Source organism: Saimiri boliviensis, chromosome 19, assembly GCF_048565385.1.
Source record: "Saimiri boliviensis isolate mSaiBol1 chromosome 19, mSaiBol1.pri, whole genome shotgun sequence".
NCBI lineage: Eukaryota > Metazoa > Chordata > Mammalia > Primates > Cebidae > Saimiri > Saimiri boliviensis.
In genome coordinates, this window is record NC_133467.1 from 17,273,567 (window position 1) to 17,285,634 (window position 12,068).

The following is a 12,068-nucleotide window of genomic DNA, read 5'->3' on the forward strand; positions in this document are numbered from 1 at the left end:
CCAAAATAAAGGGAGTGAATACAGATTGTGCACGGGAAGATTTATGCCCACTGAGTGCTGTGCAGCACCAGGCTTGCAGGGCTGTTGGTCTAAATGCTGCCCTGGCGATGTCAAGGCCAGGTGTTCAGTCTCACTGAGTCCTGCATCCTCACCTCTGGCAGGCGACAGAGTGGTGTCCTGATTTCTAAAGAATGGCCTTCGAGGTGCTGGCCTTTGAGCTCCAGAAGTCAACTCCTCCACTAGGCTGACTCCAAGACTTGGATTTCAGTCCCTTCCCCTGAGCCTTAGTGAGAATAGGGAGTATCACTCAGGACTGTTTGGTTAAGGGAAAGCTGTGACCCAAAAAGTCACGTTCCAATGATGAGATTCCTCCCCACACTTGGTGGTAAATTCCTGATGGATGTAAATTTCTATTCAGATTTGTCAGTGGTTTTTCCTGCTGGGCCAGTTACTCAGATGGAGACATTTAAGGTTATGCTGAGAGCAGCTTTGATTATGTGAGATATATCATGCTAGGCACTTTACATAGTTAGCTAACCTAATTCTTACAACTACCCTGGGTGGTTAGGTGGTGTCTTCTCCATTATACAGATGAGGTATCTGAGGTGTAGAATTTATAGGACCCACTGATAATTGGTGGAACCACTGTTAGAATCTATCTATGATTGATCTTTAGATGTGAGACAGGAAGAAACCAGATGCCACCCCATATAGCTAAAAAAGAAGGTCCTGAAACCAGCTTTGTGCTTCGCAGATTTGACCTAACAAATACACCCTCTCACCTGTTTTTCCAGCTGAAATCACTCTCTCTTTCTCTCTCCTCCCTGTTTCTCTCTCCTCCCTCTCTTTCTCTCTCCTCTCTCTCTCCCCCCTCTCCTTCTCTCTCTCTCTTCTCTCTCTCTCTCTCTCTCTCTCTCTCTCTCTCTCTCTCTCTCTCTCTCTCTCTCTCTCTCAGAAAGACTGCTTTCTTCAAATTGTTTGCTAAGCCCGAAGCAACTGGATCACTTGAAATGATACATTGGTCATCCCAGCTCCATTTTCTCTCACCCTAAATACCAATTACGCAGACTTTCCGTTTGCTGAAGGATGCATGCAATAAATGCTTAATACAGCTGACTGAATGATAAATAAATAAGTGATGAATGGTAGTAGCAGAAGTAGCAATGACTTTTTGTGGGAAGAGCCTGCCTGTCTTCCCACATCCATCTGTGGTCCTCTCTTCCTAGGGCGGCATGATTGCTCTGCTGCTGTCCATCTTGTGCCTGGTGATGATTCTGTATACTCGCCGGCGCTGGTGCAAACGCCGCAGGGTCCCTCAGCCCCAGAAGAGTGCCAGTGCTGAGGCAGCCAATGAGATTCACTACATTCCTTCTGTGCTGATCGGTGGGCATGGACGGGAGAGTCTGCGCAATGCCCGCGTGCAGGGCCACAACTCCAGCGGCACCCTGAGCATCAGGGAGACACCCATCCTCGATGGCTATGAGTACGACATCACTGATCTGCGCCACCACCTGCAGAGGGAGTGCATGAACGGAGGGGAGGACTTTGCCAGCCAGGTCACACGCACCCTCGACTCCCTGCAGGGCTGCAATGAAAAGTCGGGGATGGACCTCACACCAGGTGGGGATGGGAGAAAGGCAAGGGGCTGTTTGGTCCATCTCAAGGAGCTGGGGAGTGGGAGGAACAGCTGTGTGACCACAACTGGTTGTCCTACATAGTGTAATGTGGCAGTGCCCTTCCCTAGATGGGCATAAAATAACCTGGTTTCTGAGATGATGGGTGCTGTTTTCTAATCTAGAAGATCAGAAGAACTGTGTAAATTGGATTTCTTTTCACTTCCACCAGGCATTAGAGGCAGCACAGTTTAACATTCAATAGAGGAGTGAGCTAGAGTCATTTTAGTATGTAATGAGCAACCCTCTGGGAAATGAGATAGCAAGAAAAATGAACATGTGTATATGACTTCTTGTGTATTGTATATTTGCTTAGGGAATTTAATTCTCCACTGAGGTGGAGGGAACAGTGATATCTGCTTTTTCCTATAACTCCTGAGAATTGGGCCTGGGGTGTTTTGGTTATGTTATCTTGCTCATGCCTTTGTGCTCTCTACAAGGGATGCACTGTTTCAAAGAATGTGAAGGATTGCAATCATGGTATCAGACCCCAGATGCACTGTATATCTTTGGAGACACTGGCTGGAAGAACTAATCCAGATGAACAAGATCAGGGTCAAAAAATGCAGAGGACTATGCTCTTCCTTTACAGTAGCCCACCTGTTTCTCTTTAAAACTTCTGTGAATTAGCAAATCTCCACAGATGGACTCTTCACAGTGATCCTTCAAAGAACTGCCCAATTATCTTGAAGGAAGACCTGTTTGATGCTGAATGTTGCTTACGATATATGGACTTTCAGTGGGGCTTGAAAGAGTAGAATCATGCAGAGGTTTTTATTCTGCTTGTTCTCTACAAGAAATTCTGCATGAAGAACCAATTTCTAATAAGATTTAAGGCCTGGGAATTCCTTGAGAATATGGGGGACATATCATCAATGTCTCTTCATATTCCCCGTACCACCTGGTATAGTGCTAAGCCCACAAAATAGACATATGATACTCAGGGGTTATCAACTCAAATGCCTTTAGGAGGTTAACAGATAACACAGATATATAAAGCAGAAGGAGGTCAGACAACAGGGAATGGCGCAGACTGTGATGAAAGAGAAAGGGCATGTTCTGCCTGAATGCACACAAACTCAAATTCTTTTAAAACTCTGTGCTGACCAAAATAAAGAAGTCTGCACTCTGTATTTAGCCAAAGATTTACAAGTATTGACCTTATCAATATAGAATTATTATAATGCACAATATAATAATAGTTGAATTGGATTTTCAGTTGTAATTCCCCGGCTCCACTGCCTCTCCCATAACTTTGCCGTCCCTCAGAAATCAAAAAGGAGTGTTTCAGTTTCTTATAGCCAGTCTCTCAATTTGCTTATTTCTTATTTCAATTCTGTGAGTCCTCATCTTCATGGTTTACGCAGATTTCTTTCTTCTCCCTTTCCTTTGGTCTTTTAAAGTTTTTGCCTCAACTTTTCCTTATACAGGAAGTGACAATGCGAAGCTGTCACTGATGAACAAGTATAAAGATAACATTATTGCCACTAGCCCTGTGGACGCCAACCACCAACAGGCCACCCTTCTCTCTCACACCTCCAGCAGCCAGAGAAAGCGGATCAACAACAAAGCAAGAGGTATGCACATCTGACGTTAGGTCTTGCGGGTGAATTCCTTCATATTGGTAGAGGCAGGGCCATTAATATCTTCTACCCATTGTCTCATGCATGGCTAGAGGGGATATGCCCTGGCACAGCCTTTCTGGAGGCCGGTTAAATGCTACTTACCAAAAAATGTAAATGTGCAAACCTTTTGACCAATAAGAGTCTATCCTTAGGAAATAATTGGACAAGAGAGCAAAGAAGTGTGTAAAAGGCTGTTCATCACAACATTGTTTAAACAAGCGAAAAATTGGAAATAGCTTAAATGTCCATCAACAGGGAATTGGCTAACTACCAGGCACATCTGTCTGCCGTCCACTGCTTACTTACCATGCCGCCATTTAAAATAATACAGATCTATATTTGTTAATATGGAAAGTTGCCCACCCATCTATTAAATGGAGAAAAAACGATGTTATCAAGTAGGAGATACAGCAAAAAGCCATTTTTAAAGGTGGATTAAAAAACCTTTACCTGTTTTGTATCATAAAAAGCCAGAGAATATACACATCAAATGTTAGCAGAGTTTATCTCTGATTTAAAGGATTTAGAGGGCATTAGGATTGCTCCCTTTACATAGTTTTGTGTATTTTCTTTATTCTCTTCTTTTTATATTAAATTTATATTAATTCTAGAGCTAGAAAAAAAGACAAAAATGTAATTTCCTACATCCCTTAGATAGTCTCATATTAACAGAATCATAAGCTGTAATGAGGAAAATTCTCCTTTCTTCCTGTTCCACCCACTCTCGCTGGAGGTCCTCTCTGGCAGGTAGGTGCCAGAAATGGCCCTAGTCAGAGGGAAGTAGGCAGGGTAGAGCTCCGGTGATTGCTGTCCTTAAGGTCTACCTTTCCAACAAATTCGTGTAGAGGAATCCCCAAACCCCTTGGCTACTTCTCCCAGATTATCAGTCAACTTACCTTCGTTTTTGTTGATTTTCCTGTTGAACTTGCCTAATGATTTGGTGTCATGAAACCAGAACTGAAAATGTATTTTTGGCCGTGCTGCTTTTATTACAGCGGGTTCCGCCTTCTTGAACCCTGAAGGGGATTCTGGCACAGAGGCAGAAAACGACCCCCAGCTGACATTTTACACAGATCCTTCAAGGAGCCGGAGGCGAAGTAGAGGTAGGAATTATATAGGTGGCAGAAGGTGGTATCTGAGGGTGGGGGAGGTGAGGGGAGGTGGGGGAAGGAGAAGAGGTGTTGGGTTGGGTTGTGGGCTCTGTGGAACAAAACCAGTTTCTGCAAGAATTTTTGGACCACAACTGGTGTTTCCTCCTAAGGAAGAAAGAAGAGCCTAGAGTGGAAAATTTCAGAGAATCATCTCTCCCAGATAATGGCACTCTCAAACAAGTTTCCAAGTTGTTTGAAAGGCTATTTCTTGGTCAGATGACTCTCAATTCCTTCTGGAAGCCTCAGGAGTCATATTTTGCTGTTTAGACAAATGAGTTAAAGTTAATAAACTGTGTTGTATGTGAAAAGATGGATACTATATGTACCCCTGCTTCCTCTACCACTTTGGCCTTGGGATTGAGCTGGGCAAGGATTGGGGGCAGCATAGTTGAGGAATGACCTATGACCTGCAAATCTGTGTAATTGTCTTTGGCCTTTAAGCCCCTGCCTGGGAGAATCACAGGACCCTGAGCCTCCAGGTTCCTTCCTTGCCCCTGGCAGGGTTAAGGTAGCTAATCCATTTTCCTCCGCATGGACAAAGCATAGCCACTGTGTGCCACTTCACTGTCGTGATCAGTGGCTTCAACTGTGGCTATTGCAGCCGCAGCTCCCATGACCTCTGACCTCGCTGGTATCACCTCCACACCGGAGGAGTTCGGAGCACAATCTCCAGTCAGCTTTACCAGTTACTTGCTGTGTGATACTGGATAAGAACAAATTCTCTGAGCTTCAGTTCATATACATGTCAAATGAGTTAACAATACTTTATGCCTAGAGCAGAGAGCTTTATTGGATTAAATTATATGAAAATGTGCCTTTTTGGAGACTGCTAAAACACTATGCAGTCCCTATTGTTGCCGTTAGAACTCTCCATCTTGCAGCCCCGTATTTATACAGTGCCCCATCTTAAAGAATTTTGGGCAGAGTCCCTGTAAGATACAGTAGAGGATATTTGAGTGGCATCCCCCTTGTGCCTCTCAACCGGTAGTCAACCAGTATCTCCTGAAAGACACATATATTTTTACTCTCTCATGCCTCCACTTGAATTCCCTTCATGCCTGGTGTCCTTCCCAGAGATTAGAAGAAGCCTCTTTGATTGTAAATTCCAGTTTCTGTAGGCTTAAAGTTCTTTCCATCATTTTTCTCGAGAGATCAATGGGCCCCTGGATATTTTAATTTTGAATGGCAATTTTTTCTGAAGCAAGAATGTGGATTAGGGTTTCCCAGTCTCTCTTGATACTACATATTTATAGACAGAGGATACTCAACCTAGACACAGCCAATCCAGGCCTGATCAAGGCAGGGTGTGTCCTGCTTTAATAAAGTCTTGTTTCAGAAAATCCATGGTAATGAATTAGAAAGAGTTTCTTGACAGCATGAAACTATTCCTTTTAAATACCAAGCTCTCCTAATGCATCAACTTTTTACTGGTATTAACTAGACTATAAGCTTTTTAGGGTTGGAGAATGCTTAATTTATTTTTCCCAAGTGCCTAGTGAAGGATTTTTCCTATAACAGAAGCTTGCAAATATTGGATTGGATATATCCATCAGACCAGCAAAAACATTTTATAACCCTCCTGCTATGGGTCAGGTTTGTGATAGGTGGTAGAAACATGAAAACATGGCACAGTGATAATTCTTAATTTAATAATACAAAAAAAGTAAAGTGAGTACTCCGAAGAGAGGACAGTTAATCCTACCTGGCAGCAATAGGAGCCAAAAAAGGAGAAAGTAATTAGAACCAGGTTACATGTACATACGTACATATATATATGTATGTATATGTATACAATGTATAGAGTTTCTCAAAGGAGAAGAAGTCTAAGATAAGGACATTTCAGTAAAGGAAAATAGCACACAAAAAGCCTTGAAAGGATAAAAGAACATTGTGTTTTAAAGGAAGTAAACATCATTCAATATGGCAGCTGTCATCAGGTTATAAATATATAAGCACACGAGATGGTAAGTATGAGGCGGGAAAACGGCTAACAAAGGACCACGCACACACCATGTGACTGAGTTTGTGCTTGCCTGGGTGGGGCGTAATGAACCACTGGAAGTTCTGAAGCCAGGTAGAGATGCTCGATTACGGGTTGATGATGCAGAAAGACCACAGAGACACGATTATCAGTAGCAAGTCATTGCCGTCACATGAGAGCTGTGGCAATTGCCTGTAAACAGTGACAATTCTATGTGATAAGAGCAATAACAGCAGGGGGCACTGAGGGCTAGAACACCAAGGAATCAGTGAGAATCTGTTCTTGGAGGTTTCAGGGAAGTGTTTACAGGGAGATGCTGTTTGAGCTGAGACTTGAAGAGTAGGTGTATATGAGGCTGACAAGGTGACAAAATTGCCTTCTGTGAAGGAGGAAATCTGTGCAAAGTCACTGAGATGACATAAACTATGATGGTCTTGTCAGGGAGCAGGAACATGTTTACTAGAGTAGAGCTTAGGGTGCAAGTTTGTGGGTTTCTTAGGAAAGAATGTTAGAAGATCAGCAGAAGCCAGAAAGTACATGACTTTGACCCCAAGGGACTTAGACCTTACTACAGAGCACTGTCCTGGTCTGCTGTGCTCCATGAAGGATCCTTCCAGGGACAGCATGCAGGATAGGTGACAGCAGGGTGAGCTTGAGGCAGAGGAACAGGCAGATGGCTTCTGCTTTGCTTTTGCTATAAGATGATAGCGGTAGGGAGGGATGGAAAGAATGAAGGCCAGATAAGTTTTGGACACAACATGAGAGAAATGAAAATCAAAACTTCAATGACATATCATCTCACCTCAGTTTAAATGGTTTATATCCAAAAGACAGGCAGTAACAAACGCTGGTGAGGATGTAGGGAAGAGGGAATCCTTGTACACTGCTGGTGGGAATGTAAATAGTCTCGAGGTCCCTCAGAAAACTAAAAATACAGCTACCATATGATCCAGTAACCCCACTGCTGGGTACATATCCTAAAGAGACAAAGATTTCATGGCATTGGAGAGGGCAGGGTGGGGTGTGGCTTGTAAGCAAGAGAAAAGCGTTAGATATAATGGAGTTTGTTGTTGTTGTTGTTGTTGTTGTTGTTATTGTTGTTGTTTTAATTTGAGAAACCAAATAGGTGACAGTGCCATTGGCTGGGCAGTAGAAGTAGTCGGGGAGCAGGATTTGAGAGAAGGTAACAAGAGGAGGTAATGAAGTTTTGAGAGAAGGTGGATCTGCCTCTGAGGCCTGGGCAGGGTTGGAAATCTGTAAGCGTAAGAAAATAGACTCTATTATGAAAGGATAGTAACATGAAGAGTATGTTTCCATCCATCAAGGACAGAGGACCCAGAGACTACTTTCTGCCCTCAAGTCTGTCCTTCCCAGCTACTGCCAACACATGCACCCAGAGGAAACTGCTCCCCTAAAGGACGAGTATATCCATAAACCAAAAACTCGTCTCTGTGTTCCTGAGAACATCAGTTCCAAAGGCATCGCTGTGCCCAAAGACTGAGTAGTGCATTGTTCCTGTGGCCTGAAACCTCACCTGGATCTGCAATTTTATCTGGCCCCACACCTTAGTAGTTGTCTGGCCATAGGCATGCTCTATAGCTTCTCTAACCCTCTATTCCTCTAGGGGAGCTGCTTCACAAGACCGGGGACACCATTCAATGATAGAAGCCACATAAAGCCCTGAGCACTGGTGCCTGACACAGTCACCACTTGATGAGTGTTAGCTACCACAAGGAGCATCACCTCTTACAGATCTTGCCTCATCTGTAAAGTAGGTGGTTCCCATACAGACTCATAAGCTTACTGTAAGAAAGCAAATATTAAAAATCAAATAAGGTATTCAAAACACTCAGCACAGTGTCTGCCTTCATGGAAGCCTTTTATTACTATCAATAATAAGTGCTAACACAGAACAGAAGAAAATTCCAAAAGAATCATACATTTTGCTGTCTTGCTTTCTTACTTTCACACATCTGTTCTGCTTCCATAAGCATAAGGCTCTCCTGCTTAATAGCGTTTCATCTTCTTCCCAATAGGAAAAAAAAAGCCAAGAAACAAAAAATTAAAGAAATATAACAGTGGTACAAAAAAAAAATAACCGCCTTCCCTCCCTATCCCTATTTCCACCTCCCTGGGAGTGTTTCTTAATCTTCAGCAATGATTATTTCCTCCAATGATTACAGGACTGTAGAGAGCATTCTGGTGTGACAATGTTGTTTGCTTATACAGAGCAGACATTCCTCGTTTTCCTCATTCCGGGTCCCACAGAGTAAAAGTCACTTGATAGGACTCTTGCCCATAGAGTAAGCACAAGCTCTTCCAGCTCAGGAAGTTCGTTCTGGAGCAGCAGTATGCACCATGCGGGTGGAGCGGCTCTGTGCAGAATGTCCTCTGTGAAGAGCAGTGGGAGGCACCCTGTGGGATTAAAGCATCCCTCCCACCCTTGGCAAGAGCCTGGAGCTCAGTAAGGGGGAGAAAATGTCCCCTCTCTGATTTCTCCTGTGAACTTGGCCCAGGAAAAGTGAAAATGGCTATAAGTGACCTTGAGGGCCACCAGTTGGCCAAGTCCCCTCTGACTCCAGCTGATGGCATGGCGTCTGGGTGTCTGTGAGAAAGAAGGTCACTGAGGTCATGCAGCCAGAGACAGTTCCCTCCCTAGGCTAGTTTTGCCAGCTGTGTCCCCTGTTTGCCAGGATGGGCAGCAAAAGGCCAAGTTGGACTCCGAATGCCAAGCTTTTTACCACCATGTATCTTGCTTTTGTCTCGCTTTCAGTGGGATCTCCCCGAAGTCCCGTGAATAAGACCACCTTGACCCTGATCAGCATCACCAGCTGTGTGATTGGCCTCGTGTGCTCCTCTCATGTCAGCTGCCCGCTTGTGGTCAAGATCACCCTGCATGTCCCTGAGCACCTGATTGCTGACGGTGAGCCCATTCTTCTGAGGTTGCGACTTTGCCCTACAAAGAGGAAGGTTTTCTGGTTGGACAAAGTCTAGAGAAGATAGGAGTCACTGTTACCTATTACTCTATCCGAGGAAAACTAAACTGAAATAAGTAAGGATTAGGACACGATTGGATTGCCCATAAATGAGCTAGGAAAGCGGGTTAAATAATAAACTAAAGTGATCACCTGTTCTTCTTTATGCCCTCTCCCATTTTTATTTGTTTTTAACATGTCTTGGTCTTTGTAGAGAAATGCAGATCCCACCGGCTACAGGTAGGAAGACACCAAGACTCCTTAAACCTTTGAAAGGAAAAAGCCAGGTGGAATAGTAGAGGTGTTTAAGAATTAGCCATGCTTTGGTTTGGTATGCCTGGGTGATAAATTCTTAATTGCAGTAACTTGCTGTAAGCCTGGAACTCAGAAGTAATAATTTACTTTCATCCAAGGGAACCCCAATATAATGAGGGAGTAATATAGGTTCTGAGAGTCCCTGAATCATTTAAGCCCTGAGCACCTGATTGGCTTGTTAATGTCTGTTCTCTGAGTTGCTGTAAAGCTGGAAATAAGTGGGGACTGATCACTTGGTGTTAGAGGGCCTGCAATTCTCATAGCCTGGGAAGAGAGGGAGCAGCCCCTGCTCCTTGGAGGAGTGCCAGTGCCTGTGGCTGGGTCTGATGGAGCCACACCATGGCCACCACAGAGCTCCTCTGTTCGTATGTGCCTTAGGAACGCTCTGGAAAGATGGAATGGGGCAAGGCAGCGGGGGACTCTGGCTGGAGAGTTCAATGTCCCTGTCCTCACAGAGTTCCGAGTGATGCCCCCGCTTCTATCTGCTGATCCCTTGCTCTGGGGCTAGTGATGGGCTAGGAATGGTGAGAGTTAGGATCTCTGGTTGGTACTAATTCTGAGGTTGGTATTTCCCTGTCTTCCGTGGCTTGTGGATGGATGCTGTGCGCGCACACATAGGCATGCTTTCTTTCTCTCACCCTGCAGGGAGCCGCTTCATCTTGCTGGAGGGGAGCCAGCTGGATGCCAGTGACTGGTTGAACCCTGCCCAAGTGGTTCTCTTCTCTCAGCAGAACTCCAGCGGGCCCTGGGCCATGGACCTCTGTGCCCGGCGGCTCCTGGACCCCTGTGAACACCAATGCGACCCTGAAACTGGTAGGCGGGAGCACCGGGCAGCGGGTAACTGTCAGAGAGATCATGCCTGTTGCTGTCACTCCCTTGACATTCATACTATGCCTCCTCAACTCCACTGTCCCCTTGCCATCTCGAGCCTAGACCATGTGGGTGGCCAGCATGTGGCTGGGCCACAGAGCATGTTGGCTAAAACTGTGATCATTTTCTGGCAGAAGACTTGGAAGGATCCTAATGCAGTCCCAAGCCAGAAAACTCAGTTTTAGGATGACTTCCGTAACCCATTTTTCACACAGGGGATATTTAACTACTGGGGTTAGACATTTTATGATGATAAAATTAATGCGTGTTTATTGCAGAAAATTTTTTAAAAATTAGAAAAGTTTATAGAAGAAAATTATGATCATCTGTATTTCCATCTCCTGGATAAATCACTTTTAAAATTTTAATGTCCTTTCTTCCGATCTTTTTCCTATGCATGATTTTTAGAAGCTTCCTAGAAGCATACTAAGGCTAGTAGAGTTTTCCTGCCTTTTTTACTTAACATTCCGTCATAACTTTTTCAGAATCATTAAATAATCCTCCAACACATACTTTTAATGGCCGTTTAGTATTCCATTGTCTGTCTATATCATAGCTCATTTAAACAGTTGGCTATTATTTGACATTTAGGATGCTTTAAATTTTTAATTTTTATAAATACTATTAAAATGAACATCTTTTCACATAAATGCTGGACACATTTGAAATTGTTTTCTTCAGATAAATCCTAGTGAGAGAGTGCTGGGTCAAAGAGTAGAAACATCTTCAAGTCTGTTATACTATCAAATGGACCCTGCTGGAGGGTCCAAATTCAGGTATGGCATGAATGAGAACTCTCCCATTGCTCCTTGAGTTCAAACACAGCTAGGAGCATAGATCTCTTATTTCAGACTGCTTTGCACTTTCATTGTAGAAGGCATTTACCTATAGTAGTCTCTACAAAGACCTGTTTTTGGTAAATTGAGTACCACAAATAGATCCTTCCCAAAGTAGTATGATCCCTTAGAGCAAAGGACAGCATTAAAATGATATCTAAGATTCCCAAGCGAAATGTTGCTGGAGTTGGGGCCCAGCCCCTGCAGCTTTTTGTACATCATGTGCAACCAGCCCCCTCAACAGCCCTCCACCCCAGCCCACCACACTTGCATCTCGTTCAGGTGCTAAGGTGGAAAGATCTTAATAGAGGATGCATCTAAGATATCTAGCCCTTACTTCTGTTGTAATCTATGACTAGATCCCTCTGGGACAGTAACAGGTAACTGAAACATCTAAAATTCACCGTCTTAGGTGTTAAAGTTGTTTTATGTGGGCCCATTACGGAGATTCTAGGCACCCATATGGAGGAGAAAGTACAACATTTTAAACATCTGAAGTCGAAGACTGTGCTTACTTGCTGTTCCTCCCACGCTGTCAGGCAAACACCAAACCAAACAGATGGGCTGTGTACCATGCCCAAAAGCTAGTGTGCTCAGGAGAAATTAAAAAGAGCTAATCTCAGAGGTGGGTGCTCTCCATGC

At 44.0% G+C, this 12,068-nt stretch overlaps 1 protein-coding gene across 3 annotated transcripts in view; it reads left to right on the top strand.

The window, feature by feature from the left end:
- The window catches only part of ASTN1 (astrotactin 1), a 318,993-nt gene that overhangs the window by 146,633 nt on the left and 160,292 nt on the right, over positions 1-12,068 (top strand). For 2 of the 3 annotated variants that reach the window (XM_074389834.1, XM_074389833.1), the window contains exons 3-7: positions 1,227-1,620; positions 3,104-3,250; positions 4,294-4,401; positions 9,204-9,353; positions 10,366-10,557. In XM_074389834.1, the coding sequence (XP_074245935.1) occupies positions 1,227-1,620; positions 3,104-3,250; positions 4,294-4,401; positions 9,204-9,353; positions 10,366-10,557 (991 nt within the window). The remainder of the gene's footprint in view (positions 1-1,226; positions 1,621-3,103; positions 3,251-4,293; positions 4,402-9,203; positions 9,354-10,365; positions 10,558-12,068) is intronic. The other variant, XM_003925340.4, reaches the window with a different exon arrangement.